Source organism: Peromyscus leucopus, chromosome 16_21 (assembly GCF_004664715.2).
Source record: "Peromyscus leucopus breed LL Stock chromosome 16_21, UCI_PerLeu_2.1, whole genome shotgun sequence".
Classification (NCBI taxonomy): domain Eukaryota; kingdom Metazoa; phylum Chordata; class Mammalia; order Rodentia; family Cricetidae; genus Peromyscus; species Peromyscus leucopus.
In genome coordinates, this window is record NC_051084.1 from 20,435,515 (window position 1) to 20,462,028 (window position 26,514).

The window sequence follows — 26,514 nt, forward strand, 5'->3', positions numbered from 1 at the left end:
TGAAACTACTGGAAAGGAAACCTGTAAGGTGATCCATTGCAGCTGTGTGGCAAAGGAATATGGCCAAACAGATAAACAAATTTAGGTGGAGGATCTCAAGAGTACTACAAACCTAAGAAGTGACCAAATAAACAAAGAGTGACTGACCCCTTTCCTCCTGAGGGTTTCTGCTACAGCTCATCCCAGAATGAACCTTTGGCAACACTTTCTTTCCAAGAGCTGAATGACCCAGGCTGTTTTCCCGATCTGTGTTTATGTCAAATACTCACTCTGCACACTTTATCCCCTCTTGTTATCTTCCTCATGTTAATAATTAATGTGCTGTGTGGAGCCAGCAGAGGAGCCCAGATGGGGTCCTCCAAGAGTCTCTGGATTACTTTTAAGTATCAGAAGCCTGTCCTCCAATGCTGAGGGCTAGGATAACTAGAGTGCCCATCAGAGTCTGAGATGTCTTCCCAGGTCAGGCTGATGGTGTTTCACAAAGGTTAATTGAGCAAAGTACCACACTGAGCGCACGTGTCAGAGATAACACAGTGCCTGGAGCCTCTCCAAGTTAGCCTTCTCCGAGGCTCTCACTGGCCTCAACAGCACCTAACTGCTTATCAATAAGTGCTATTTGAAAAGTACTGGCATTCTCCCAGTACAAGGGTGTCAGATTTTAATCTGCTGCCAAAGCAAACTACAGAATGAACACACAGTTCTTATTTCCTTAAAAACAAAACAAACCTTCACATAAACAAACCACAAAACAACCAGTTTTATTAAACTTAACAGTTTCTGATACAAAGAGAAATACCAAAAGAAAACCTAAAACATATGCACATGTAGCCCCCCCACCCGCCAATCTCCAATAACCTAAGAGAAAGGGACAAAATTCTCTTCATAGAGAAAGTTATCTTCGCTTTTGGAAGATGTTTCCACGCCCCATGCCACGTCCTCTTCCTCTTGCAGCCACTGAAAGGAAAAAGAGAGGTCAGAGTGCTTGGGAATCTCATGACAAGCTAGAGCCTGGGCACCAGCTCTGGTGTAAGTCACAGGAGGGTTTAATGTCAAGTTTAAGAAAATTTGAAACAAGGAATGGCAAGATGCTTCAGCAAGTAAAGTACTTGCTGCCAACCCTGCTGACCTAAGTTCAGGTCCCAGAAAGCCCATGGTGGTGGTGGGGAGAACTGACTGACAAGTTGTCCTCGCATCTCCATGTGTCCCCTACCTCACAAATGAGCTAATTCACCCAATTTTAAAAATTAACAAAGAAGAGCCAGATGGTGGTGGCACACACCTTTAATCCCGGCACTCTGGAGGCAGAGGCAGGTAGGTGATCTCTGAGTTCGAGGCCAGCCTGGTCTACAGGACAGCCAAGGCTACATAGGGGAACCCTGTCTCAGAAGGCAAACAGAAAATCAATCTGTTGTGACTATGAGGCTGAACATCTTGAGGGATCCTGCCCCAGCTGCACACTGTCTTGGGAGGTGAGAAATACAGAGACAGCGGACAGTGAACTGAAGGGGAACTCCAGCGAAGCAGCTTTCATCAACTATCACCCATGTGGAGTTCGGGTTCTCAGTGAAGCGGCAAGAGCCAGCCATGCTCCCGAATAACCCTACTAAGCTCACTGGTCCATCAAGACACACTTGAGTGGAACTCTTTCTTTGGTTTGTTATTCCTCTTTCTATCTTGGGTGAATGGGGGGGGGGGATTGCACACAGTTCTAGGAAGGCTACGGTACTGTTCCAGGTATCAACCCACATCCTCACTAGACTAGAGCAAGCTGCCTAGCTCTCTTGGATAATATTTTTTTTTTCCCCAGACAGGGTTTCTCTGTGTAGTTTTTGCGCCTTTCCTGGAACTCACTTGGTAGCCCAGGCTGGCCTCGAACTCACAGAGATCCGCCTGGCTTTGCCTCCTGAGTGCTGGGATTAAAGGCGTGCGCCACCGCCACCACCACCACCACCACCGCCACCGCCGCCGCCACCACCACCACCACCACCACCACTGGCAGATAAAATTTTTGAAAAGGAAAGACCTTCACTATAGGAGAGTATTTCACTTAAGACAGGGTTCTCGGGGGCTGGAGAGATGGCTCAGAGGTTAAGAGCACTGACTGCTCTTCCAGAGATCCTGAGTTCAATTCCCAGCAACCACATGGTGGCTTTCAACCATCCATAATGAGATCAGATGCCCTCTTCTGGAGTGCAGGCATATATGCAGGCAGAACACTGTATACATAATAAATAAACTTTAAAAAAAAAAAAAAAGACAGGGTTCTCTCTGCCTGTCTCTCCAGGGTCTTGCTATGTAGCTCAGGCTGGCCTCTTCTGCCTTAGCCTTTGGAGTACTGGGATTCTAAGTGTGAGCCATCCTTGCATTTTTTTCCCCCTAAGGAGAGTTTGGGATTTTACTAAACTCTGTGATAGGATCAAGTAAGGCAAGAAAGATAATGGGAAAGGCCCTATTACCAAGGATTTCTCAAGTCTGGGGGTAAGTCAGGACAGGGTACAGCAGCATGTGTGGAGAGCAGTGTGGCCAGATTCACCCCTGCCCCCATGCAACAAGAAACAGGGTACGAAGGACTCTGAAGCCAGCCCTGAAGCACCTACCTTGGGCCTTCAGGATAGCAGCTTTCCCTCGGCCAGCCCCCGAGCCTTGGTTCTTGTTTTTCATGCTCTTTAACATGGGTGCATTTTTCAGCATGTCAGGCAATATCAGAAATCGGATCTTGCTGCCGCGTATGTATACCTGTTCCAGCTGCGCCACTCGGCCATCTCTGTAGGTGACTGTGATGTTGGACATCTGGAAGAGAATCACTGTTTATTTGTAAGGGTCATATCACTGAAGCACACAAAGCCAGGGAGCCTTTAATTAGAGTAAGTTTAGAAATACAAAAGCTTGACACCAGCATAAAAGAGGCAAAGGGGCTGGAGAAATGGCTCAGCAGTTAAGAGCACTGGGTGCCCCTCTAGAGGACCTGGGTTCAATTCCCAGCATCCACATGGCAGTTCACAACTGTCTGTTATTCCATTTGCAGGGGACCTATGGCACCAGGCACACACGTGGTGTGTACACACATACACACATGAGGCAAAATACCCATACACATAAAATAGAATAAATAAATCTTTAAAAAAAAAAAAAAGGCCGGCCAAAGCTGGGAAAATATCACAGCAATGGTTGGCACTTCCCGTGTGAGCTCTCCCACTTTTACAGACTACAATCCAACAAAAACCCAGTCAAACAGCTGATATGCAGAGACGGCAGGCTGGAACCGCTGAGCTCAGCTGCAGAGCCCAGTGTGCACTGCCTCCTGGGAGCCTGTGAGTGATGGTGACAGTCTTTCTAACTTCGTGTCTAACTGCAGCCTCTCATGGACCTGCTGGCAGGCATTCGGGCTGGAAAGGCACCTTCAAGGTCCTAAGTATGCACTGGATACAGTTCTCCGAGTTTACTTTAGGGAGGCAGGTGACTGGGGACTGAGAAGGGACTGTGGCAGCGCCTGCACAAGGAGAGGAAAACTTGAGCACACAAGGACCACAGCAGCACATCTACACAGCACTGAGGACACATCGCAGACTGGGGAGACCTCTCAGGCTTGTGGATGGAGAAACGGCTAACAGGGCTAAGGCAGTACTTTGGGAGGACCAATGAGCCAACATGAGTAGGTGTAGGATGAAGGGAAGGAGGAGTCTCTATGAACCCAGTCAGGGCACCCACGGGGTGGGGTCGGGGTGACACGAACCTGCCACCACCAAATTCAACAGGTGCCACTTTGACTACACTCTAATAGAATGGGTGAAGCCCACACTGCAAAGATATGCTGTATCTTCTCTGTGTACACTGCACACATCTCCCCGCCTGGGTCCCTCCCCTTTCTTCTCTGTGTATACTGCACACTGAACATATCTTCTCCGCTGTCAGTCCCCTCCCCTTCCTTCTCTTGCCTCTTCTCATCCCCAAACAACTCCACTTCTACTTTCATTTTACACACACACACACACACACACACACACACACACACACACACACGACTACAAAGTTTAGGGGCTGCAAATGAGAGAAAACCCGTCTTTCCAGGACTGGGTTAATTTGCTTAGTGATCACCTGCCAGGACTCTGTCTTCTATAAATGTTGCTGTCTTACACTCCCTTGCTCTTTCTAAATGGCCAGGTGGTCCCTGCTTGAATACAAACAATGAAAAACATATCAATGCTCTGAGCAACGGGAATGGTTTCTAGGATTTCAAACCACTGTTCCTGTTCTGCGTTCAAGGGCAAGAGGGCCCCAGTTTCCCACCAACCAGGTGCAGGCTTCCTATTTCCTATCACCATTTCCTCAAAATCTCAGTTCCTAAGTCCTTGCCACAGTTCCCTGGACAAGTCGTTATGATTAGCTTACCCAATTGAAGAACCTGTATTCCACACAACCTCCTCAATTCCAGACATACTTGTGACTCTGCAGAAGACACCAAAGTGGCCTGAGGATCTCCAGTGAGATCTAGCTTTGCCATCTTGCAGAGGTGTAACCCTGAGCATGTCTTCAGAATTTTCTGAGCCCCAGTTCCCTCCCTCCCCTACTCGAGGAAACACAACACAACAAAAGCCAACAAACATTTCCTGAGCATGAATATAAACAGCAAGCAGATGACAATGACCCCGGATGACTGATTTTGTACCATGAAACCCTATGGGAGACAACACAACCTGCCAGAAGCAGATCTGTCCCTGAAGGTCAGGTCTACACCTTTACTCACCCTGTCCTGCCCAAAGTCACACTACCCTCATGTGTCACTCCCTACCTGAAAATGTAACAGACTACCTTCCTGAAAGTGTTAAAAACCAAATTAAGTAAGGCAAAGTATGTCTAAAGGCTGTCTCAATCACCTAGGACATAACAAACCCAGGAAAGCCTATCTAATCTGAGTTACGATGTCTATTTTGGGGATGTACGATTGCTGAGCCTAATCTCCCTCTCTACTCAGCATCTCCCCACTGTGCCTTGAGAAGCTCCGTGAGGCTGTCACACAAATCCAACAAGACTTAAACTAGTGCTTCTACTAATGTCCTATGATGGGTTCTCCGTGTCACCTGACAAATACTCCCACAGCTACTGCTCTAATGCAGTCCTATCCTGCTACTAAACAAATGGTGGTACCCTCCCAAGGAGGGCCCTGCGTTTGCACCATAAGCTAAAGGCATCATCTTTTCAGCAATAGGTTTATCTTAATTACATTTAGAAATACAGGTTTACTGTATTCAAGTGTATGACTGGGGCAGTGGGGTTAAGATCCCCTGAGTGCTAGGAACCCAACCCTGGTCCTCTGGAAAAGCAGCAATTGCTCTTGACTGCTGAGCCATTTCTCCAGGCACAAGCACTTTTATATATATGTTTTACTGAAAATCAAGCAGGAACACAAGAGTTTATGGTTTTCCTAAACAGTCACAATGAATAACATAAACTAGATATTCAACTGAAATGACATCTGTGGGCCAAGATGGAGAAAGAATGATACAGGATTGTGAGGTAATGCTGGAGTGTATAATATGGTATTTTGTCCACGGGTCTGACCTCATTAATCCTTTTTTAAGACAGTCCACAAAAGCTAGAATTTCTCTTCCCTTAGGTTGGTAGAGAAACTCTAATTCTGAGCTGTCTGTAAGTGAGTTCCCACGACCTTCATTTTAGAAAGAGAAAGCGTGGGCTGGAGTTCAGTGGCAGATCACTTGCCTACCATGTGCAAGGCCCTCGGTTCCACTCCTAGCACTTGTCATCGTCCAAATCAATTTTTACATGGGTATCCATATTTCAGTCCTGCCTATTCAACTAAGTTTCCACAAAACCCGAAGGGACAAGTTTCGGAGAACTTCTAGATAGCCAAACAAGTGGAAGTTCCTGGAGAGTGGTGCATCACGAAGAAGCATGGAGTCTCTTCCCCCAGGCCTTGCTTGACACATCTGCATCCTTTGTCCTACGCTCTACAGTAAATGCACTTCCCTGAATTCCATGAGCTGCTTAAACAAAGGGTGGTCAAACCCAAGGAGGGGACTGTATAACACGGACGTATAGCCAGCCAGTCAGAAGCACAGTTTAAAACTGGGGCTTTCCCTGGTGTCTAAAGAGAGGACAGTGTTGAGGACTGAAACCTCAATCAGTGAGAGCCAGGGCTCTCTCCCTGTAGCATCAGAAGTGAGCTAAATGAGGGAATACCCAACTGGTCAACGCTGCCCACTGACTTCTTTTTTAGCGTGTGTGTGGGGGACTCTCCCATCCAGTGTCAGAAGTGGTCTCTGTAGTGAGAGCACAGGAACACCGAGTCTCAGAGGTGGGTCTTCCTTTTCTCCATGACCTCGACTGCCAACATGCTAAAGTACACACACACTTGAGCATAATTTTACACATGCATGCTGGATATTCATTCAACTGCCACCCATGTTGCTGCACTATCAAATGACTGATCTATCTTTATTCTTAGGAAACACACACAAAAATGTTACAGGGCATGAGAGTACAAAGAACACAACTCCCTTGAAAGAAAGCTCATATAGCCTAAACACTGTTGTTTTTTTCCCCTTCCTCAAGCTAAAGAGCTTATGTAATCTATAGAACTTTAACCACACAGCCAGGAATGCCTTTGTCTGTGATCCCAGTGACTGGGAAGCTGAGGCAAGATGATTCCAAGTTTCAGTCTGGCCTGGGCCACACAGTGTAACTCTGCCTTAAAAAACACATCACCAATGGGATGGCTGTGATGCATGCCATTAATCCCAGCACTCAGGCAGGTGGATCTCTGTGAGTTCGAGGCCAGCCTGGTCTACAGAGTGATTTCCAGGACAGCCAGAAACCCTGTTTCAAAAAACCAAAGACAACAACCACACTGCATTGAGAAATCTCAAACTTTCCTGGTGTTAGTTACATGCAATGTTTTGCTTTTTCAAAATGACCCAATTCTATGTAAGTTTCTTGCAGGCTATAATTTTTGTAAGATAACAACTCCACACAGATTATTTGTTTACAGAGGGATTTGTCACAGCCAAGTGGACAGATCAAACAGCGCCCTCACAGTCCCCAAGCTTCTGTAAAACCCACTTACTCTACTGCTTTCTCCCACTTAAAAATTTCTAAGAATTTTTCTATTGATGTATGATGAAATAGATTTGACTATTATTTGCTTCTTAAATTATATTTACTGGCATTATGATAATAACCAGAACACATGTTCATCATTTTCTTTTTAAAAAGTTACTGTTTTTTTAAACTAGAAAGAGTCATCACAATGCCTAGGGTAGCCTCAAATGGTCTTCCTGCCTCAGCCTCTGAGAAAAACAATATTAAAAAAATTAACTACATAAGCTGGTGAAGAACTTGCCTAACATGAGTGAACCCTAGCATCACATAAAGCCAGCCACAATGAATGTTTCCATAATTTGTTCAGATAACTACAGGACCCAGAAAAGCTGTTGCTCCATAACATACTGATATTTTTTTAAAATAAATATTAACAAAATTTGATTTTTAGAAACTTTAGCTGCTCTGTCAACTTTGGAAAAATATTCCAATTTAATGAGTTAACAGCCACACGGGTCTAGAAATGTTAAATGTTATTTTTCTCCATTGTATAAGGGTAGCATACTGTATTAACTATGTAAGGTCTTATCTATATAGATTTGATTATAGAAACTAATATTCTATAAATAATGAAAAACAAAACAGGCATGTTAGCACACACCTGTAACCCCTGCACTCGGGACGTGGAGATGGTGTGTGTGTGTGTGTATAAGGTGCTAAAAACTGAATCCAGGGCCTTTGGTATGCTTAGCAAGCAGTGTCATTAAGCTATATTCCCAGCTTGTTGTAGCTTTTAATATTTATTAAATATCTGACTACAAGCATTTTTCATAAGAAACCTTTTCTTCTGATCGTGAAGAAAATATTAGTTTTCCCCTTGGCATCTACTAAGACAGATGATGCTTCAGTCCATGATTACCACCCAGAGCCAAAAACCAAAAACGTCTCCATTTGAGGAGCCTTTAATTCTAAGTCATCTATTCTCAAGATGGGAAAGGGACTGGGGCACTCCACCTCCGCTAAAAAATTAGCTTGAATAAGGAAACCACAGGGACTTTTGACCACTTCCATCTACACGGCACCATTTCTCAGCTAATGCCATTGCCTGTAGCTCTGGCCGGTACACTCACCTTGAGGTGGTAGGGTATAAACAATAGGAGATAAAAGATCTCTATCTTCCTGTGCAAACGTCCAAACCTAAGCTGCCCAAATGTGTGTCTGACCCACTAAGTTCCATTCCCAGGAACTTACCACAGATTTCATGTATATACACACTATGCTTCCAAATGACACAATAGTACAATAAACCATGTTAAAACAATCAAGTTCTGGGTATGTGGCTCAGTGGTATAGTGCTTCCCCAACAAGTGCCAAGGCTCTCTAGATCCTAAGAGGCATATTTTTACATAGTGATGCTGGTAAGAACATCATTAAAAAAAAGGGGGGGTTATTTACTCATGTATTTAATGTGTATGTATGCATGTGCAATGTAAGTGTGCAGGTGCCTTCAGAGGCCAGAAGAGGACATCAGATCTCCTGAAACTGGAGTTACAGATGGTTCCTACTGCCATGTGGGTTCTGAGAATTGAAGCCAGGTCTTCTTAAAGAGCAACCAGTGCTCTCAACCTCTGATCCATCCCTCCAGCACCTAAGAACATCATTTAATAGGATCTCCTATATCTGAATGCCAGAGAAATCTGTATCTCAAAATGATTTCCTTCTGCCTGTCCTCATACCTGAATATGCCTTTATAAGCTCTATTTAAATACACATAGATTAAAGAAGTCTATGTCAATACACACAGGGAAAGAAGTGGTTTTGATGGAATACTCTCAGGTTCCCAAATCTGTCAGGTTTGTTGTTGTTTTTTGAGACACAGTGTCACAAAGTCCAGGCTTGCCTTGAGTTTGTGGTGATTCCTCTGCCTCATTTTCCTGTGTGCTGAGATTATAGCTGTGTACTACCCTGCCTGTCTCTGTTCTAAGCTTATAAACAGAAATATTATGCAGAAGGTGTTTGGAGGATGCCCACATTTTTAAAGGACTGGGGACCAAGAAGGGAACAGCAGGGGAACCTGCAGAAGCTATCACAATTCCAGACGATATATGAGTGTAATGTTCAGTGTTCACCCGCTGCTGGGGTTTGCTCTTTATGCAATGTGCTCAGGCTCTGTTCAACCTAATGAACACTCATCTGGATATGCGCAGTATTATGGGTTAAAGTGTGTCCCTGCAAAAATTAGGACATAAAGAAGACCCAATTCCTTGTACCTCAGAGTAAGGCCATGTTTACAGACTCTACAAGTAGATCAAAATGAGCATTCATCTGTTATCACTGACTTTGGAGGGAACAGAGAGCAAGGGAGGCACAAAGCTCACACACAAGACACACTACTTTCCAAGTCGCAACCGATAATACCAAGATCCGTGCACTCTGCATCATGTAGGCTGCACTTCTGAGAATACCACAATCATCTAGTCAGACAACTTCGTATTACAGCTGGGCTGTCTGAGGAGGCCCTTAAGCCTCAGTAAGTTGTTTAAGCAGCATAATAAATACATTAATAGTCACTATCCAAAATCTTTCATTCTACTCACAAAGCTAAATGCCCTAAAACAAAGATATCTTAATTGACAGGAGTGGACCCATGAAAGTGGCACTTCCTGACCTGTAGGCAGACTACTACAGGTCAGGATCTTGACAGCACTAAGCAGGTCAGCTATACCGCCCAGGACCTTTCTGTGGAAGGAAACCAAGTAGTATAGGACTTCAGAGAACCTTGACAGCTGAGTGGAGTAGCACCTGCCTGTAATTACAGAATTGATGATAAGGCAGGAGGATCAAGTGTTTAAGGCCAACTTGGGATCTACAGAGGGAGATCTTGTCTTAAAAGCAACCCCAAACCGGCAAAGGGGTTTAGCAGGAGAGTACTTAACCTCAGGCCATAGGCACTGGGTTCCATCCCAGCAGAGGGAAAGAGAGCAACACACAACACACCATCCAACTCGAAACTACATCTTGTTTCAGTTTGCTTCTATTGCTGGAATAAACATCCCAGCCAAAAGCAATGTGGGGAGGAAAGAGTTTGGCATACACATCCCGATCACAGTCCATCACTGAAAAGGCCAAGGAAGGGACTCGAGTTGGCAGGAACTGAAGCAGAGACCACGGAGGAATGCTGCTTACTGCCTTGCCCTCCAGGCTCTTGCTCAGCAGGCTACCTTTCTCTCTATATGCACTCACACACACGCACACTTTTTGTTGCTATTGTTTTGAGGCAGTTTTTCTATGTAGCCCTGGTTGTCCTCCTGCCTCTGCCTTCCAAGCGCTGGGATTAAAGGCCTGCACCACCATGCCCGGCCTCAGCTGCCTTTCTTATATCTCCCAGAAACAACCGCCTACGAGTGGCACAGCCCACAATAGACTGGCCTTCCACACCAGTCACTAATCAAGAAAACGCCCCACAGGCCTGCCTACAGGAGAATCTGATTGAGGCGTTTTTACAACTCAGGTTCCCTTTTCCAAGACGACCATAGCTTGCGTCAAATGGATAAAAAACTAACCAGCACAATTATAATAGTTTCAATGAAAAGTATCCTCCATAGTTGTAGGCGTTTGTACACTTGGCCCCCAGTTGATGGTGGGTTGCTTTTGGGGGGCAGGCTTAGGGGATGCAGCCTTGCTGAAGGAAGAATGTCATTGGGGGCAGGCTTTGAGATTAATACTCTCCAACACTTACGGTTGCTCCCTGCTTCCAGCTTTCCATTGAAAATGTAAGCACTTAACTTCCTGCTGTTACCATTTCTCCTGCCATGATGGACACTCCCTCTGGAACTGTGAGCCAAACCAAACTCCTCCTGATGGTGTTATCACAACCACAGAAAATAACTAACTCACACACACCCTAAAGGCAATAGTCTGGCCACCTGACCCATAGGTGGGAACCTAAATAAGACACTTTACCTCTACAAGCTTTAGTTTTCTCACGTGGAATACAGTAACAGGCACCGCAGAGTCCAACAGTTATAACATGCAAAGCACTGAGCCAGCTCCTGCAAACACACAACCATCTGATCTCTGTAATGATTCCAAGGTATGGATCACCTGGAGCAGTCAGGGATATCACCTTTCACCCACTTCAGAAGACAGCAGGCTGGAGGAGTGTGTGGAGCCGACAGCCTCCAGCTGCCACTCTGGAGATCCACCGTGGCACTCACTGAGGTAGCCCTCCTCACAGGCTGCCAGTGACAGCAACAGCAGAGCCAATCCACTTCTGCCTCCTGCTACTCTCACTTCGGTGAAATTTCCTCAGCATTAAGCTCAAGTCCAAGGCTCTTTTTGCTCCCTGAGATTTAAAACTCCCCTGCTATGATGGTTAGTACCATCAACTTGGTGGATTCAGAATTACTCAAGGGACAAGCATGCCTGTGAGGGATTGTCTAGATCAGGTTGAGGTGAGGAGACACAACTTCAAGTGAATAAGAAGTAGAGACTGGGCTAAACAGGGCACTCGTCTGCTTCCTCACTGCAGACTCAACGTGACCAGCTGCCTTCGCAAATTCCCACCATCATGACTTCCTCGATGATAGGCTGTATCCTCAAACTGTGAGTCAAAACGCACTCCTCCTGCTGGAAGTTGCCTTTGCCAGGTAGAAAGACTGACAGAGAGAAACCCTGTCTCGAAAAACTAAAAGAAAAAAAAGAATAGGAACTAATACTCACATACTCCCGCTCTCACTGTTACTCTGCACTACCACTTCCCCAATGAATCTCTTGTGTATTTCACTGTCTTGGCATTTACAGCACCGAGGATCCAAAATAACTCCATCTTCACTTTACAGAGGAGAGAACAAGTGGTTAAGATACCTAAGGCCATTAATTATGACCTGACTCAAATTTCTAATTCCAAAGCTCAAGTTCTTAACTAATGGGAGAGAGGGGGCAGGAGGGGAGGGGGGAGAGGGATGACTACCATGACCGGACCACACGTCAGAATTTGGTTGTTATATCAGATGAGACTTTCTACAAGAAAAAAAAAAAAAAAAAGCACACATAATATATGAGCTTGAGATCCACACTTATAAATTGTGATGGAAAACGGACAGTGGCTCTTGACCCTGACTCTTCTGAAAGACTCTCCACTTCTTCCAAATGGGAGAAAACAAAGTCAAATACAACTTGCAGGGCCTTGAACTCTCGATCATCTACCTCAGCCTCCCAAGTGCTGGAACATACCTGATAATATGGTCATCAGGCCGTCAAATGACTTTTCTGCCTCAAGACTCAGTCTACATAGACATACAAACTGTAAGGGTGTCTGGCACATATTAAGCATTCAGTAAGCTGTTGGATGGGAATAACTCCATCAAGACTTCCAAGTAAGCCGGGCGGTGGTGGCGCACGCCTTTGATCCCAGCACTTGGAATGCAAGAGCCAGGCGGATCTCTGTGAGTTCAAGGCCAGCCTGGACTACAGAGTGAGTTCCAGGAAAGGCGCAAAGCTACACAGAAGCCACAGTTCCTTTACAGCCCCAGGTGCAAAGCAAGATACCTGGCAGTTCATGTTGTCCTCTGCCTCAATGAGCTTCCCTCGATACACCTCGCCAGTGTTGGTCTCACATGTTACGATGTGGCCCTCAGCCTCGTGCAGGACTTTAATCGGCACGCCGATGGACATCTTGGCAGGACTCTTCCTGTGCTGGGGTGGAAGGGAGAGACAACAGTTACCTTTCAGAGCTTAAGAAGGACTGGCATTCCACAAGCTTTGCAAATATGTGAGAGCTGCATCTTCTGTGGAAGGAGTCTGACTCTTGGTTTCAAGGAACCACCATGGCAAGTACACACAAACATGCGAGGTGGGGAAGGATGGTAAGCTGGACAGGAGAGAGCTAGTGGGAATCAAGAGTCCCTCCCTTTATATTCACCAAAACAACTCTGACATGGACCTGATGTGTAAAGTAACCATTGCTTACATGTATTCAAACAAAACAAATTTAAAAAAAAATTTCCCCTAGTCACACTAGTAATATTTCAAGTGCTCAGCAACCACATTTTGCTAAAGGCCACAGTTCCTTACACTACATAGACCCAAACCCAGAGAAACCTAGGAGGAGGTTTCAATTCAGCTTTAACCTTTCACTAAAGATGGGGATAAAGTATCTAGGCGCTCACAAAGTGATACATGCTACAAACAGGAAATGCTCATCATGAGAACAATCAGGGTAAACGCTCGACTTATTCTCAGTAAAAGACAGAGACTATGTACAGGGCCTTTGTAGTCCTCATAAGCACATAACCTGTGTTCTCGAGAAAACTATAAGGATGTTAAACGCCGTCTCTCTTGGTGAGGAACCACCGCTCTCAACTTTAGGAGTGTGGCTTTTTTGACGAAAACGGTGGAGAAACACAGCAGGATTATAGCCAAAGGCTCAAGAAGAAAAAAATTGCAGCATCTACACAGTGGATCGAACATGGAGCTTCTGCAGCAGGGCCACTGGCTAAAACGTCTGCCGCAGCGTGGGAAGCAGGAGAGGACCAGTGCCGGAATCGGAGTGGAGGCGGGGATGCAAAGGACGGTGAAAACGATGATCCAGAGGGAAAGGTGGTCATTCGTAATGAGTGCTTGCAAGCTTCGAAAACCGGCGACCCGGCAAGGCACAGAACACGCAGACCAGGCGTGCATAACTGTTCCAAGCGCTAGCGAAACCGTGTTTGGATCGGCCCGGGCTTCTGGCCCTCCGCTAGGCCCCGCTGAGCTCCTCGGCAGGGTCCCTTCCTGCCCCGAACCCTCTAGGGGAGCCTCGGCCTCCTCTTACCGGTTCGCCGCCTCTCCTCACCAAGGGACCGCAGGCCCCTTTTCGGTTCTGGCACAAACGTTAGAAAGGCGAAGGCGTGAAGCGAGGGAATGGCGGGCCCCGGGTACCCAGAATACCGCGCGCTCCCAGAATGCCGTGCGCAGGGCTCCTCCTTTTCCTTTCCCCAGCGGCGAGCGTACGCTCACTTACGCTTTCCCCTTACTCCGCCGGCTGGGAAACGAGAGCGCTAGCACTATTGTTCCGGCACTGGAGAGGACCGGGGGAGGGGGGGAATCGCCGATAAAAAAATCAATCCTAGAAAGGAACATGGGGACCCACACTTACAAAGTGCGCCAGGGACGAATTGGGCGGGATCTAGGCTGGAGACCAAGGCTCTGGAGCGACCGGAAGCGAGGCTCGGACTAGGAATTTAAGCTTTGGGTCTGGTCGCCAGCAGGTAAGGGGTGCACTGAGCTGAGGGAAACTTATCATTATTCATCGTGTAGCTAAGACCTAAAGGGAGTCAGAAAAGGATCCTTGGGCGTTTCGATGGGGGCATTGCGAGGGGCCAGAGCTACCACCTGAGGCTGCAAAGGAGCAAGCGCAGCCGGAGGCAGTTTGTGAGGCTCCAACGTGGCTGTGGAAGGGCCTTGGGGGGGGCGGGGCTCGGGAGGGGGCGGGGCTTCCGGGGACGGGCAGGGACCTGCGGGGAGAAGTGGGCGGCAGGCAAGAGGCGTGGCCTAGGGGAAGGGCGGGGCTCCAGGTCCCAGACCTGGAAGGGACGAGGCGTGGCTTGAGGTGGCCTAGCCCCCGCCTACCGGTCTCTGAACCGCGGAGGCGGCGGCGGCGGCAGCGGCGGCGGCGGAGGAGGAGTAACGCTACCCACACCGGCCGCGCTCGCTGCCCAGCAGAAGTCGCAGCTGCAATCAGCTCCAGGCCGGGGCCATGGGCGCCCTGCGCCACCCGGGTCATGAGGACGGAGGCAGAGGCCACGGGGCAGCCGCTCGAGCCCGGTCAGTGCCTCTCCAAAGGGCCTTGCCCTCCCCGGGGGAAACCGAGGGGGGACTCCGCCCTAGAGCTGGGCAGGGTCTGGCCGCGCGACCTTGGGCCGGCCGCGGCCTCACCCCAGACTGGAGCTTCTAGTGGACCTTAGCTAGGTGGATATTCCTTCTCATCTCCCGTCCGCCACTTCTGCTGTTTGTTACCGAGTCTCCCGGGGCTGGAAGCTCCGGGAGTTCTGAGAGCAAGCAGTCAAGTGGAAAAGTCCAAGGGGGCAAAGGCACTACCTTCCCCAGAAACGAATAGTTCTGCTTTGCTTTTGAACCACGTTGCGGGATCCTGTTCCCAGGGGCAACTGTGCAAAGCTTGGGGCTGTGAAGGGAGAAAGAACGGGAGGGACTTTTCCTCTGGCTTCCCAAACGCAGCGCCCAGCCCCTTTGCTTGCTCAAGAAGGGGGGAAAGCTGGACGTCATGGTGGAGCTCTGCTTAAGGCCCAAGAGTTGGTACTAATAAACTGTTACGGCGAGGTGCCGTCTCATGGGAGGGGTCAAGGGGTTTGGTACCCAAACCCTTTAGTGTCGGTTGGAGAGTAACATCACGTTCAGAGAGTGGTTCCTTCTGGTGGTGGCCTGGAGCAGGGCTTGGACCTATACTGGGATTTGCATTTTTACTGCCTCAATTATCTAACTCTGTGAACTTTGACAAGATCATTGCGCTTTCTTAGTGTCAGCAGATAATGGCTCACTTGTGTTGGGCGCTAAGAGGTAGATACAGTGGTAAAATGTTTATAGACGGTGTAGAATTAATTTTCATAAATCCCAGGGAAGTAGGCTACTGCTGTTATTTGTACTTTCTGAGGTGAGCAGACTGAGGCTGAGAGGGAGAAAGTGTCCAGGGAGAGTTGACTGCCTTCCTTCTCTAGTGACAACCGGACAACTGAGGCCAGGCCACAACCAAAGCAGACCCTAGCTGTCAGGTAGGGTCATGTCTCGGCTTCAGGTATCAATATCAATAGCAGTTTGGGGCTCTGAATGCTAACGCTGTTATCTGGACAAATACCAAGGCCTCTCCTACACTTATCGCCTACTCCCAGCAAACATCTTGTCTTTGCCAAGATCAGGATAGCCAAGCAGGGGTGCTTGCCCTGTGAGGCCTCATGATCTAGGGGTTCTAAGGCTGAGTGAAAGAGGACAGACAGCTGAGTCTCTTAGGACCCTGAAAAGCAACTGTCCTATCCCACATTTTATAACAGTATAAGGAAAGGCATGGCCCAACTAATTAGAACCAGAGCGCAGACCACAGACTAAAGAGGGAGTCTCCAACAGAGAGTTGTGATCAGGAAGCCTAGAACTAATGGGCATTGTAGTGACAAGTAAGTATTCTAAGGGGTAGAGCTTAAAACAAACAAAGAAAAAAAAAAAAAACTATTCAACAGCACGTATGAATGCCAGGTGTGGGTGAAGGCTGGGTAGAGGCAAATGCAACCTTGGCCCTACCTGCCTATTACAGAATTCTCAGGCTGGCCAGGGAGAAAGCAGGTGCCCTCTCTATGAGCATGTTGTGGGGGAGCAGAGCATTTAGATGTCAGAGATGAAAAAGCAACATGCCAGATCAATGGTCAGATAAAAACAAAACCTGGGTAGTTATCAGCCTGAGTAGATTAGAGCAAAAAGGCCATTTGCAACCTCAATGAAGCTTCTGGAAAGGGAAGACACCCATCTTGATAGCAGAGAGTTTTCCACCAGCATACCATGGGAGAACTGTTTTAGAGTAAGAGTCTCTGGAGACTGAGGTTTACGTCACCTTGGTTTGCCCAGAGCCTGTCCCACAGCTCATCATTTCTTCAGTAAGTCTGACTTTTCTTCCGTCCTTTTTTTTTTTTTTTTTTAATTTGTAGCACTGGGGATTGAACCTCGGTCCCTGACAATGCTCCACCACCAGCCTCAGGTGTAATAATGGGTTACTTACTAAACATCCGGTACTAGGCAAGGAAGCAGCAAACAAGACCAGCAAGCTCCCCGTTGTCTTAGTCCACTCGCACAACTGAATGACTTAGAAACAATAGGAATTTATTTTCTCATAGTTCTGGAGGCTGAGAATTCTAAGACCCATCTGTTCCTTATAGACAACTCTCTAGATATGCCCACATGACAGGAAGAGAGGAGAGGGGAGAAGTACTGTGTCCTGCCTGGCACAGCAGAATATCAGAAGGGTAAAAAGACAAAGGCCTATGGCTGTTGGCTTGCTTCTCTCTCTCTCTCTCTCTTTCTCTCTCTCTCTCTCTCTCTCTCTCTCTCTCTCTCTCTGTCTCTCTCCCCCCCTCTCTCCCTCCCTCCCTCTTCCTCTCCCTCCCCCCCTCTCCTTTCTAAGATGTCCTTTATACAATTTTATGTGTCTTGAGTGTTCTGTCTGCATGTATGCCCATGCAGGTGCCCTCAGAGGCTGGAAGAGGGTGTCAGAGCGCCTTGAACTGGAGTTACAAACAGCTGTAAGCCGCTGTCTATGTGCTTGGAACTGAACTGTGCCTGGGTCCTTTGCAAAAGCATCAAGCACTTTTTAACTGCTCGGCCATCTCTGGCTTTTCAGTTTTAATCGTCAACCTGATATAATCTGTAATCATGCGGGAAAGGCGACTTAATGAGGAATTGTCTAGGTCAGATTGGCCTGTTAGTCTTGACTGTGAGAGATTTTCTTAATGGGTTCATTGAATTAGACTCACACTAAATGTGGGCAGCTCTGTTTCCTGGGCTGGGCCCCAGACTGGTAAAAGGGGGGGAGGGGCCTATGTATTCTTGCCACCTGTTCCTGATGGGCTGTGGTATGACTGGCTGTCCCCTATTACTGTGACTTTCCAGAAATGATGACGTGACCTGGAGTTGGGAGCTAGAATAAACCCTTTCTCCATAAGTTACTTCTGTCGGGGTGTTCCATCACAGCAGCTGGAAAGGAAACACAGACATGGCCTAAATTCTTTTTCCTGACCCTTTATAAGGCACAAATTCAGAGACTGCATGACTGAGTTACTTCCCTAAAGACCCACCTTCTTATTTAAAGAGTTATTTATTTTTATTTTGTGTGTATGAGTGGTTTGCTTGTGGGTTTTCTGTGTACCTTGTGTGTGTGTGTGTGTGTGTGTGTGTGTGTGTGTGTGTGTGTGTAAGAGGATGTTGGAGACCCGCTGAGACTGGAGTTATATCTGGTTGTGCTAGGAACTGAACCTGGGTCCTCTGGAAGAACAGCCAGTACTCAGAATTGCTAAGCCATCTCTCCAGCCCCTCGAGACCCAGCAATTTCTTACCACCACACTGTGGGGTTTGTTTCAACATGAGTTTTGGTTGTGAGGGATGCAGGCTCAAGCCATCCCTGTTCTTCAGGAAGCTCAGGACTCCGTGAGGTGACTGCAGCTTTTTGTATCGCTTTTGCTAAGCACCGAATGAAACAAACAGGATGTCAGAAAGGAACGCCCTCCTCACCCATCAAATGCACAGTCAGAAAAAAAAAAAAAAAACCCTCAAGAGATTTTTGAACTGAGGCCGAAATGCTAAGAACAGTAGAGAGAAAAGAGTTCCAGACTGAGGGTGTCACGTGTGCAAAGATGGCCTCAGCACAGTTAAGACTGGTGGGTTCACGGGACAGCTGGAACAGGTGAAATTGAGGTGAGTCTGGTGGACCTACGTCGAACTGGGACCTGTAGGCTAGGACTGGGGATATAAGTATCCAGTATAAGGCTGGGGATGAGATGTGGCTCCAGTGGTGTAGTGAGTGCCCAGAGGAAGCCCTGGGTTCCACCCCCACCACCACGTAAAACTAGGCATGGTGACACGTGCCTGTAATCCCTTAGGAGGTAGAGATAGAAGGATCAGAAGTTCAATGTCACCTTTGGCTACCTATCAAGTTCGAGGACATCCCATGCCTCCTAAGACCCTGTTACAAAAAAGAAAAGAAAAGAACAAAAGAAAAGAAAAGAAAAAAAAGTATATGTAGTAGGTAAGAGCTTCATTATCTCCTTTTTATGTGTTTTGTGTATGTGCATTGTACGTATATGTACATGCGTGTGCAAGGCCAAGGCTGACATCAGGTGTCATCAGAGATGGTCTTCTTGACCATCTCTGCCTTATATGTTGAGGTAGGATCTCTTACTCAGCCTTGGGTTTGCCATTTCTGCTAGTCTGGCTAGCTAGCTTGCTCTGGAGATTTCCTGCCTGTCTGCTTGCCAGGATTTCAGGTGGGGGTGGGTTCTGGGGACCTGAGCTCGGGTCCTCACTCTTGAGTTCTTTATCCACAGAGCCATCTGCCCATCCCAAGGACTTTTGTTTGTTTTGGTTTTTGTTTGTTGAGACAGGATTCTTCTGTGTAGCCCTGGCTGTCCTGGATCTTGCTCTGTAGACCAGGCTGGCCTTGAACCAGAGAGATCCGCCTGCCTCTGCCTTCCCAGTGCTGGGATTAAAGGTGTGTGCCTAACTCCAGATCCATCTCAAGGAGTTTAAAGATTAGAAACTGTAGATGAGCTGCCTCTGGCTGTTGTGTGCAGGGACAGATGATGGAATAGGATTTGGGAAGGGGACAGGCAAGATTGCATTTACAAAATGGCAAAAGGCCAAGGGCCTTGGAAAGACTTAGGTTAGAGGTGCCTGGGGTAGAGAATGAAGGGCATGAAGCCTCAGCTTTGCCTAGACCCAGCTAACTGGTAGTTCACATCATTTCCTACAGAAAGCATTGTTCATATTGTTGCTCCATTTACTCACTGCATTCTGTGAGCTGTGGTCCATTTCCCAGAGGAGGAAGCAGACACAGGAATGTCAGGTGGCCTGTTGGCCGTTACATCCCGCTCCCACAGGTACACCTAGAGGTGAATGGCTAGGAACCATCGTGAGACCCTGTCCAGCAGGCTACAGATAAGAGCTACTTAAGGGCTGCATTCTATGCCCTTAAGTGTGAACTCAGGCCTAAAGGATTACACACAAGAGATGGAGACTGTTCTACCTGGGGTTAGGGAACGCCCTAGGAATAGTGGCCATTCAACCAGTCCCTGAAGACACGGGAGAGCAGGAGGTTAAACTCAGACACCATGTCAGAAGAGCCAGGACAGATCTGGCTAGCGCATGGCCCTCCTGTTTAACACGCGCATAGGAAGTGATGGGAGAGGGCTGGCTTGGTAGGTGGGCCCCTGGGCTGACTTTGCCCAGAGCTAGTCAGCTGGCCCAGGGGAGATCCCACCAATCCTCAAAGGGGAATGTGAGCAGACTGGTTTTCATGTGTCAAATAAGTGAAGTGGTGACCAGTAGTGTGTGTGTGTGTGTGTGTGTGTGTGTGTGTGTGTGTGTGTGTGTGTACGTACACGCATGTAGGTCTCATTCTATAGCCCAGACTGGCCTTATGCCCCTCCTGTTAGAAGTGTGCCCGCATACCCAGCTAGACTGAACTTTGTGCATACTCACAGCTAAGCTGCTCCCGGCCACATGCCAGCTCGTCCTCCCCTTAGGGCCTCAGCGCGTCCTGTTCTTCATCCATGTTGTGCTCTCTGAGGCACACCCACTGTTTTCCTAACCTGCGCCGTTGCTTATCTGTCCTATCTGTTTGTTCTTGCTGCGCACTGGGACAGGACCTTGCCATGCCACTCGTCACTATACCGCAGTACATGTGCCAGGCTCTTGGAAAGTAGTTTTCAATCTGTTGACCAAATCAGACCAAAGTCCCCCACTTTAGGAATAGCAAAACTCAATCCAGTGAAAGGGGGTAGAGAGTTCCTCCACTCAGCCAATGGTACCAGAATGCCTAGGTGTAATGGGTATTCGTTCCACCTATGACCTTGGGGTGTGGCCCTTTCTGTTCCACTTCACAACTGACAGGCTGAGAGGTTTGCCTAGGGACAGTACTAGCTAGAGTTTGGAGGAGGATTCTACTTATCTAGCTTGTGTGACATTTCCCTTTCCCAGCCACGGTCTTCCCATGTTGCTCGTCCTGGACACTAGAGCCAGGCGGACCCGCTGGGTCACTGCTGATCGGGGCAGCACTTTAGAAGCGTTGAAGTCCAGGGGTGGGTGTTAGCTCATGGGAAGCCACCTAGGAAATTGTGTGCAAAGACCCTCTACCCCCAGTGTGAGGGGTCGTGGCAGGGGCAGATGCTGTCTAGAATGGGCCCTGGTGATGAGGAAGAAAGCGAACACGCTGAGGCAGCAGCTAACACTGGTCTGTCTTAAAGTGAGATGGAGACCAACACACTGGAGGATTTAGAGTTGGGGTGGCTGATGTCCAGGGGAGGGTACTGGTGGGCTGAGAATAACAGGCTGTGGGAAGGCCCTGAGATCCTATAGAGTTTCAGCAGAGCCTCTCACGGTGTTTCCAGTGTTGGTGGCATTGGTGGGCACTGTGCAGAGACAATGAGATCTCCCTCTTGTTTCTTCGCAGGGGACTTTGTGCAGCTGCCTGTGCCCATCATCCAGCAGCTATACCATTGGGACTGTGGCCTGGCCTGCTCCAGGATGGTGCTTCGGTGAGTGTCCACACCTGCTATGGCTCAGGGATGAAACAGGAAGTAACCTGGATGGGATCTAGCGTCTGTATGGGTTGGCTTTGTTTGAAACTTAAGAGACCTGGTTTCCATTTAGGCCCTGTCATAGTTTAAACATGAGCAGAAGGTGGATCAGGCTGTTCACTCAGATAATGCCTGGGAGCTCGGGATGATCAAGGAATTCACAGATGTTCAGGTTGGGTGCCTGCTGCATCGTCTACCCCTCTGATAGCAGGCTACCAGGATGCTACATAAATATAAGAACCTTGACAGTCTGAGCCAGAAAGGACCATTACCGTCACCTTGGACAAGAGTTTTTAATTGGTTGCCTGGAGACCCAGATCAGTTCTCCTTTATCTATCTTACGTACTAGAATTCTGGAAAAGATAGAACTTAATCAAATGTTTAGTGCCTGAAGTTTTGAAGACCACTTCTGTGACCCAAGATATGCAATCATGAAGCCAAAGAGAGCAGCAACTTCTTCAAGTTCACATAGTCCCTAAGAGATGCAAGAACCAAAGTCCAGGCCCTTCACTCTGGGGCTAGCCGGTGTGCCAGGTTGTCTGAGCCCTGAAAGCCACCATGGTGCTTTCATGATAAAGGACAGAGACTTCTGAGGATCAGAAGTGTCAGCTGTGGCTGTGACACTCATATTGGAGGGTGACTTGATCTAGCTTTGCCTCAAGAACAAGCTGATCTCTGCCCTCTTGCCCTCAGGTACCTGGGCCAGCTAGACGATGGGGAATTTGAAAATGCCCTGCAGGAGCTGCAGCTGACCAGGAGCATCTGGACCATCGACCTGGCCTACCTGATGCGCCACTTTGGTGTGAGACACCGCTTCTGTACCCAGACTCTGGGTGTTGACAAGGGTTACAAGAACCAGGTGAGCAGCTACCCACTGGGCCTTCTGCACGTGGGAAACCAGAGGTGTAGGCCACCCAGTTATCACAGAAGAGAGGAGGGTCACTGCCCGGACACTTGAGTAAATGCACAGGTGTACAGAGACCAGTGGCAGTGGAGATAGACTACAGACAGGTGACCTTGAGGTCTGGGCTGTTGGAACATCTGCACATTGAGTTCTGGACTTCTGCATCTTTCTCCACTGCGGCACAGGACAGGTCGAAGGCTGTGGAATCATACTCTGATCTTACATGACTCTCATTGACTTGTTTTCTTTATTCTCACCAGGGTAATTGGTATTCTGGAAGAAAAATATGTATTGTCTGTCTGTTCTCTTTTTTTTTCTTTCTTGAAAAATAATGCCATCGTAAATGGCTACACCAGCACACCAGTGTATTCTGTCCCCTTACAAAGCCAGACCCAGTCTTACCTGCCCTTGGGGCGATCTTGGCCCAGGAGCCAAGGCTTGGCAGGGTAGTCTCTTCTGGCCTCGTTGGCAAAGGGACTGTCACATGGTAGCCAGTGGCAGTCAGCCTAATTCTTCTTTGAACCTCCCATGCCAGGTAGAGAAGGCTACTAAATCTTAAGTCAGAAAAAGGGGACCTGAGAACAGAATGTCTTTGGCCTGCCTCCTGGGGCTCTGGTCACGTGAGGTCCCAGCACCAAGCAGAGGATGTTCCGTAGTCATGCTTGGCTACACTGGGCTGTGACTGAGCCATCCTGGCAGGGTCGGAAAGGCAGCCTGGCCTTCCTTGCCCCTTTGCTTTAGGCCACTGCTCACGTCTACCAGAGAATGGCCTGACCAGTCCTCCTCGGGGAGCTAGTCCAAATCTTCTGCTTTCTCAACTCCTGAGCATCCTTTTCATCCGCTGCGTGGTCCTGTCCACTCTCCAGCCAGGGACAGACACAGCCTTCTTCCTGGGCAGGCTGGGTAGAGCCGCCCGCCTGCTTCTCTAACATGCTCTTTGCTTCATCTAAATGGAGCGTGTGCACCCGGGATGGGGACGACTCCAGCCTGCCCTTCTCGCTTCAGTCCTTCTATAGGAAGCACTTTGACACGGAGGAGACCCGGGTGAACCAGCTGTTTGCACAAGCCAAGGCCTGCCAAGTGCGAGTGGAGAAATGGTAAGCCCCCTCCCCCAGCTTTCCTGGGTCACAGTGGCCGGCCGGGACATTGCCACTTGCAGGGCGCTCAGGGCAGCGGGCAGGCAGACAAGCCCAGCCCTTAGGTATCAGAGCACTGGGGATGCGTACAGACTGGGGGACGTCAGTGTGGAAGCCGGGGACAACGGCCCACGGGCACTGGCTGACCTTCCCCCTGGCCCCCAGCACCGTGAGTGTGCAGGACATCCAGGCACACTTGGCGCAGGGCCACGTGGCCATCGTGTTGGTGAACTCCGGCGTGCTGCACTGTGACCTGTGCTCCAGCCCTGTCAAGTACTGCTGCTTTACTCCCAGTGGCCACCGCTGCTTCTGCCGGACCCCTGACTACCAGGGCCACTTCATCGTTCTGCGTGGCTACAACAGGGCGACCAGCTGCATCTTCTATAACAACCCAGCCTATGCTGACCGTGAGTGCCGGGGGCGGGTGGGCCAGGGTGGCTTGTGTTTACACAGCTTTCTCCCTTTCCACTGCTGTGCGGCCCATGTCTCTCCGGCCAAAGCCTGGGCCTCTCCTGGGATTTCGTCATCAGGGCTGGTCTTTCTGTTCACACAGGCAAACCTGCCCTAAACCTGCTACTGTCCTGGCTTCCAGCTGCCTCCTCGGGTCCCCACTGTGATAACTTAGGTTCCGCAGGCTCTTGCCCCTGCTCCTCGGCTTCCTAGGATAGGCAGCACACAAGCTAGAAAGTCTGGCCAGACCTCGCCCTTGCAGACCTGCCCACTGCCCTCAGGCCATGGTGTGGAGAAGGACCATCAGTGTGTCTTAAGACATATTGAACGTACTTTTTCTTCTCTTTGGGCGTCACTTCCTCTGCTAAACTGGGAGGGTGTCAGAAGAAAGAACTAACTCAGGAAGGACTGAATAAGCAAGAAAGTTTTCCTAGGGATGGAAGGCTTGAGCCGAGAGGTGGCGAGGCCGGCAGAACACAGACCCCATCCAGTCCCCCTGGGTACCAGCACCCACTGACCCAACTCTGTCTTTCTCACACCTGGCAGGAATGTGCAGCACCAGCATCAGTAACTTTGAGGAGGCCAGAACCAGCTATGGCACCGATGAGGACATCCTCTTTGTCTACCTGGACAGCTGACGTGTTAGGTCCTCAGACCCTCCCCATGTCCTACCCGAGCCAGACCCACTCAGGATGCCCCCACTCAGGGCTGCTGGGGCTGAGGTTCAGCATTGTAGTCTCGGCCCGTTTAACAAAGCCCTTGGGAACTCGGTGACTGCTCTGTCCCCCAGTGTCATCCTGCCACTTACCCCAAACGCCTTCTCGTTGCTGGAGACAACCCAAGAGCACCTAAGGAGAGGATCTCTCAAGACCCTAAGTCTGACGCCAGCTGTGCCCAGAGGAAGCCCTAAAGTCTGACCGCAGCTACCCCGAGGCAAGGGGAGAGGCAGGAACCCCGAAAGAGCAGCGTGGTTGGGGAGAACACTTCCCAAATGCAGACTTTGGCTCCAAGCTCCATGGTGGATGGCGTCACTGCCCTCTCCTGCCTCCAAGGGACTCAGGTCTTTGGGACTGATCACGAGGCCTTGTTACCATGCAGCATAAGCATACCTCATAGCCACTGAGGCTTTCTGACCCCTGGGATGCTGACACCTTCTTAGCGTCTAGGTACCCTCCTGTAGAACGGAAAGCCTTCAGGAGTGGGCAGGGCCAAATGGATGACAGTAGAGAGAATGTTCCAGGAAGAGGGAGCTGACAAGAGACTCCCCAGAGAGCCCCTGCATCCAGGAGGCCTCCTGACACCAGGTTGACTTCCCACAGCAGTTATCTGCCCTCTAAGTCTGGGAGCCTTTTGAGGATGGGTACTAGAGGCCTAAAACAGCAGGCCGCGTCCCCTCCACCCTGGTGTTCACACCAGGAGCACTGGAACAGAGTCCTGGGTCTCCTCCGTCTTGAAGAAGGCAATGCCAGTGTCAGGTCCCATCAACTAGAGCTGATTTCTTTGTCCTTTTTTTGCTCTTGGTAGCAAGAGTGCCATTTCACTGAGACTTGGGTTTCCACTGTGTGGGGAGTAAGACAATAATAGACACAGGTACTTTGAAACCGCTGACGTCTTTACAAGGGCAGATAGGCCAGGTCTTCATAAGATGACTGGCGTGGCCTGGCCGGCAGGCTGAGTCAGGAAGCTGCACCAAAGACACGAGGGAATGGGTCATTCCTAAGGAGACTAGGGAGCCCACGCCTCATGGTACCCCAGCAGCCTCTCACCACCCCTGTGCTCCAGGGGTCTTGGTCTTCAGTGCTCAAGGCATGACGTGGCGGTAGCTGCTTCCCCACCACTAGCTGGCCCCTCATGGTAGTTTGAGGGGCAGAGGTGGTCTGTTTACAAGGGCAGTCAGACCAGTCACCCATATTATTCCTCAGTATGAGACGAAGCCTTGGGCTGAAGGGAGGTGCTGTTGGCTAGGCAGCCACTCTGGGTTTCAGAGACTAGTACTGCTTTTAGTCTGGTCTCATTTCCATTGCCTTAATGCTGGGTAGCCCAAGGCCCCAAGGAACTCTAGCTCCAAGCTCAGGAGTACCAACCACATAGCAGCTATGGGTAGGGGTGTCCTCAGAAGAGGTTCAGGTATAATTGTTGAGACTGGCTGATAGGACGGGTTGATAGGTAAAGCCTTCTCGACAGCCGCATGGCATGAGGTGTGGCACACAGGCTCATGGGTGCTCATGGGAGGTGGCTTCCATAAAAGGTGGTCATCTTAACCATCTAGGACATTTAAAAATACTCCGCCCCTGGACCCAGATAATGGCTTCTCAGGGCAAGTCACACGTTAGACTCCACCTGTCTGTAAGATTAACAAGAAAGCGGCTGTCTTCAAGGACAGTCTGAGGACAGTCACAGAGGAAGTTTCACAAGGCACTCTGTTACATTGCACTAGAGACTTGCCCACAGCATGGGACACCCACGGCGTCTCAGCTTCTCATGCAGCCCAGGGTAGGCTCGGAGGCCACATGGGGACTGTAGCCGGTCTTGTCCACTCTAGCCACAGGAGGATGAAAGGGATCTTTTGCATAGCAGGGCATTTTATACATAAATATATTTTGTTTGTAATGAGCCATTCTCAATAAATATTCTCACTGTA

At 48.9% G+C, this 26,514-nt stretch overlaps 2 protein-coding genes across 5 annotated transcripts; one reads left to right on the plus strand and one right to left on the minus strand.

The window, feature by feature from the left end:
• Positions 1 to 733: 733 nt before the first annotated feature.
• Positions 734 to 14,284, minus strand: Snrpd3 (small nuclear ribonucleoprotein D3 polypeptide). 3 transcript variants are annotated; one of them, XM_037200173.1, is made up of 4 exons: positions 14,195 to 14,284; positions 12,607 to 12,753; positions 2,598 to 2,790; positions 734 to 954 (listed from the first exon to the last, which is right to left on the minus strand). In XM_037200173.1, exons 2-4 carry the CDS (start codon positions 12,730 to 12,732, stop codon positions 893 to 895), a joined length of 381 nt encoding a protein of 126 aa, XP_037056068.1. In that variant the 5' UTR covers positions 12,733 to 12,753; positions 14,195 to 14,284; the 3' UTR covers positions 734 to 892. The 3 variants fall into 3 exon arrangements, with proteins under 3 accessions (XP_037056068.1, XP_028730058.1, XP_028730057.1); XM_028874225.2 differs by lacking the exon at positions 14,195 to 14,284 and adding an exon at positions 13,871 to 14,005 and having other exon boundaries at positions 12,607 to 12,748; XM_028874224.2 differs by lacking the exon at positions 14,195 to 14,284 and adding an exon at positions 13,871 to 14,001.
• Gucd1 (guanylyl cyclase domain containing 1) lies at positions 14,219 to 26,514 on the plus strand. 2 transcript variants are annotated; one of them, XM_028874223.2, is made up of 6 exons: positions 14,219 to 14,306; positions 21,257 to 21,341; positions 22,077 to 22,242; positions 23,293 to 23,384; positions 23,589 to 23,830; positions 24,420 to 26,514. In XM_028874223.2, exons 2-6 carry the CDS (start codon positions 21,331 to 21,333, stop codon positions 24,509 to 24,511), a joined length of 603 nt encoding a protein of 200 aa, XP_028730056.1. In that variant the 5' UTR covers positions 14,219 to 14,306; positions 21,257 to 21,330; the 3' UTR covers positions 24,512 to 26,514. The 2 variants fall into 2 exon arrangements, with proteins under 2 accessions (XP_028730056.1, XP_028730055.1); XM_028874222.2 differs by lacking the exon at positions 14,219 to 14,306 and adding an exon at positions 14,653 to 14,862.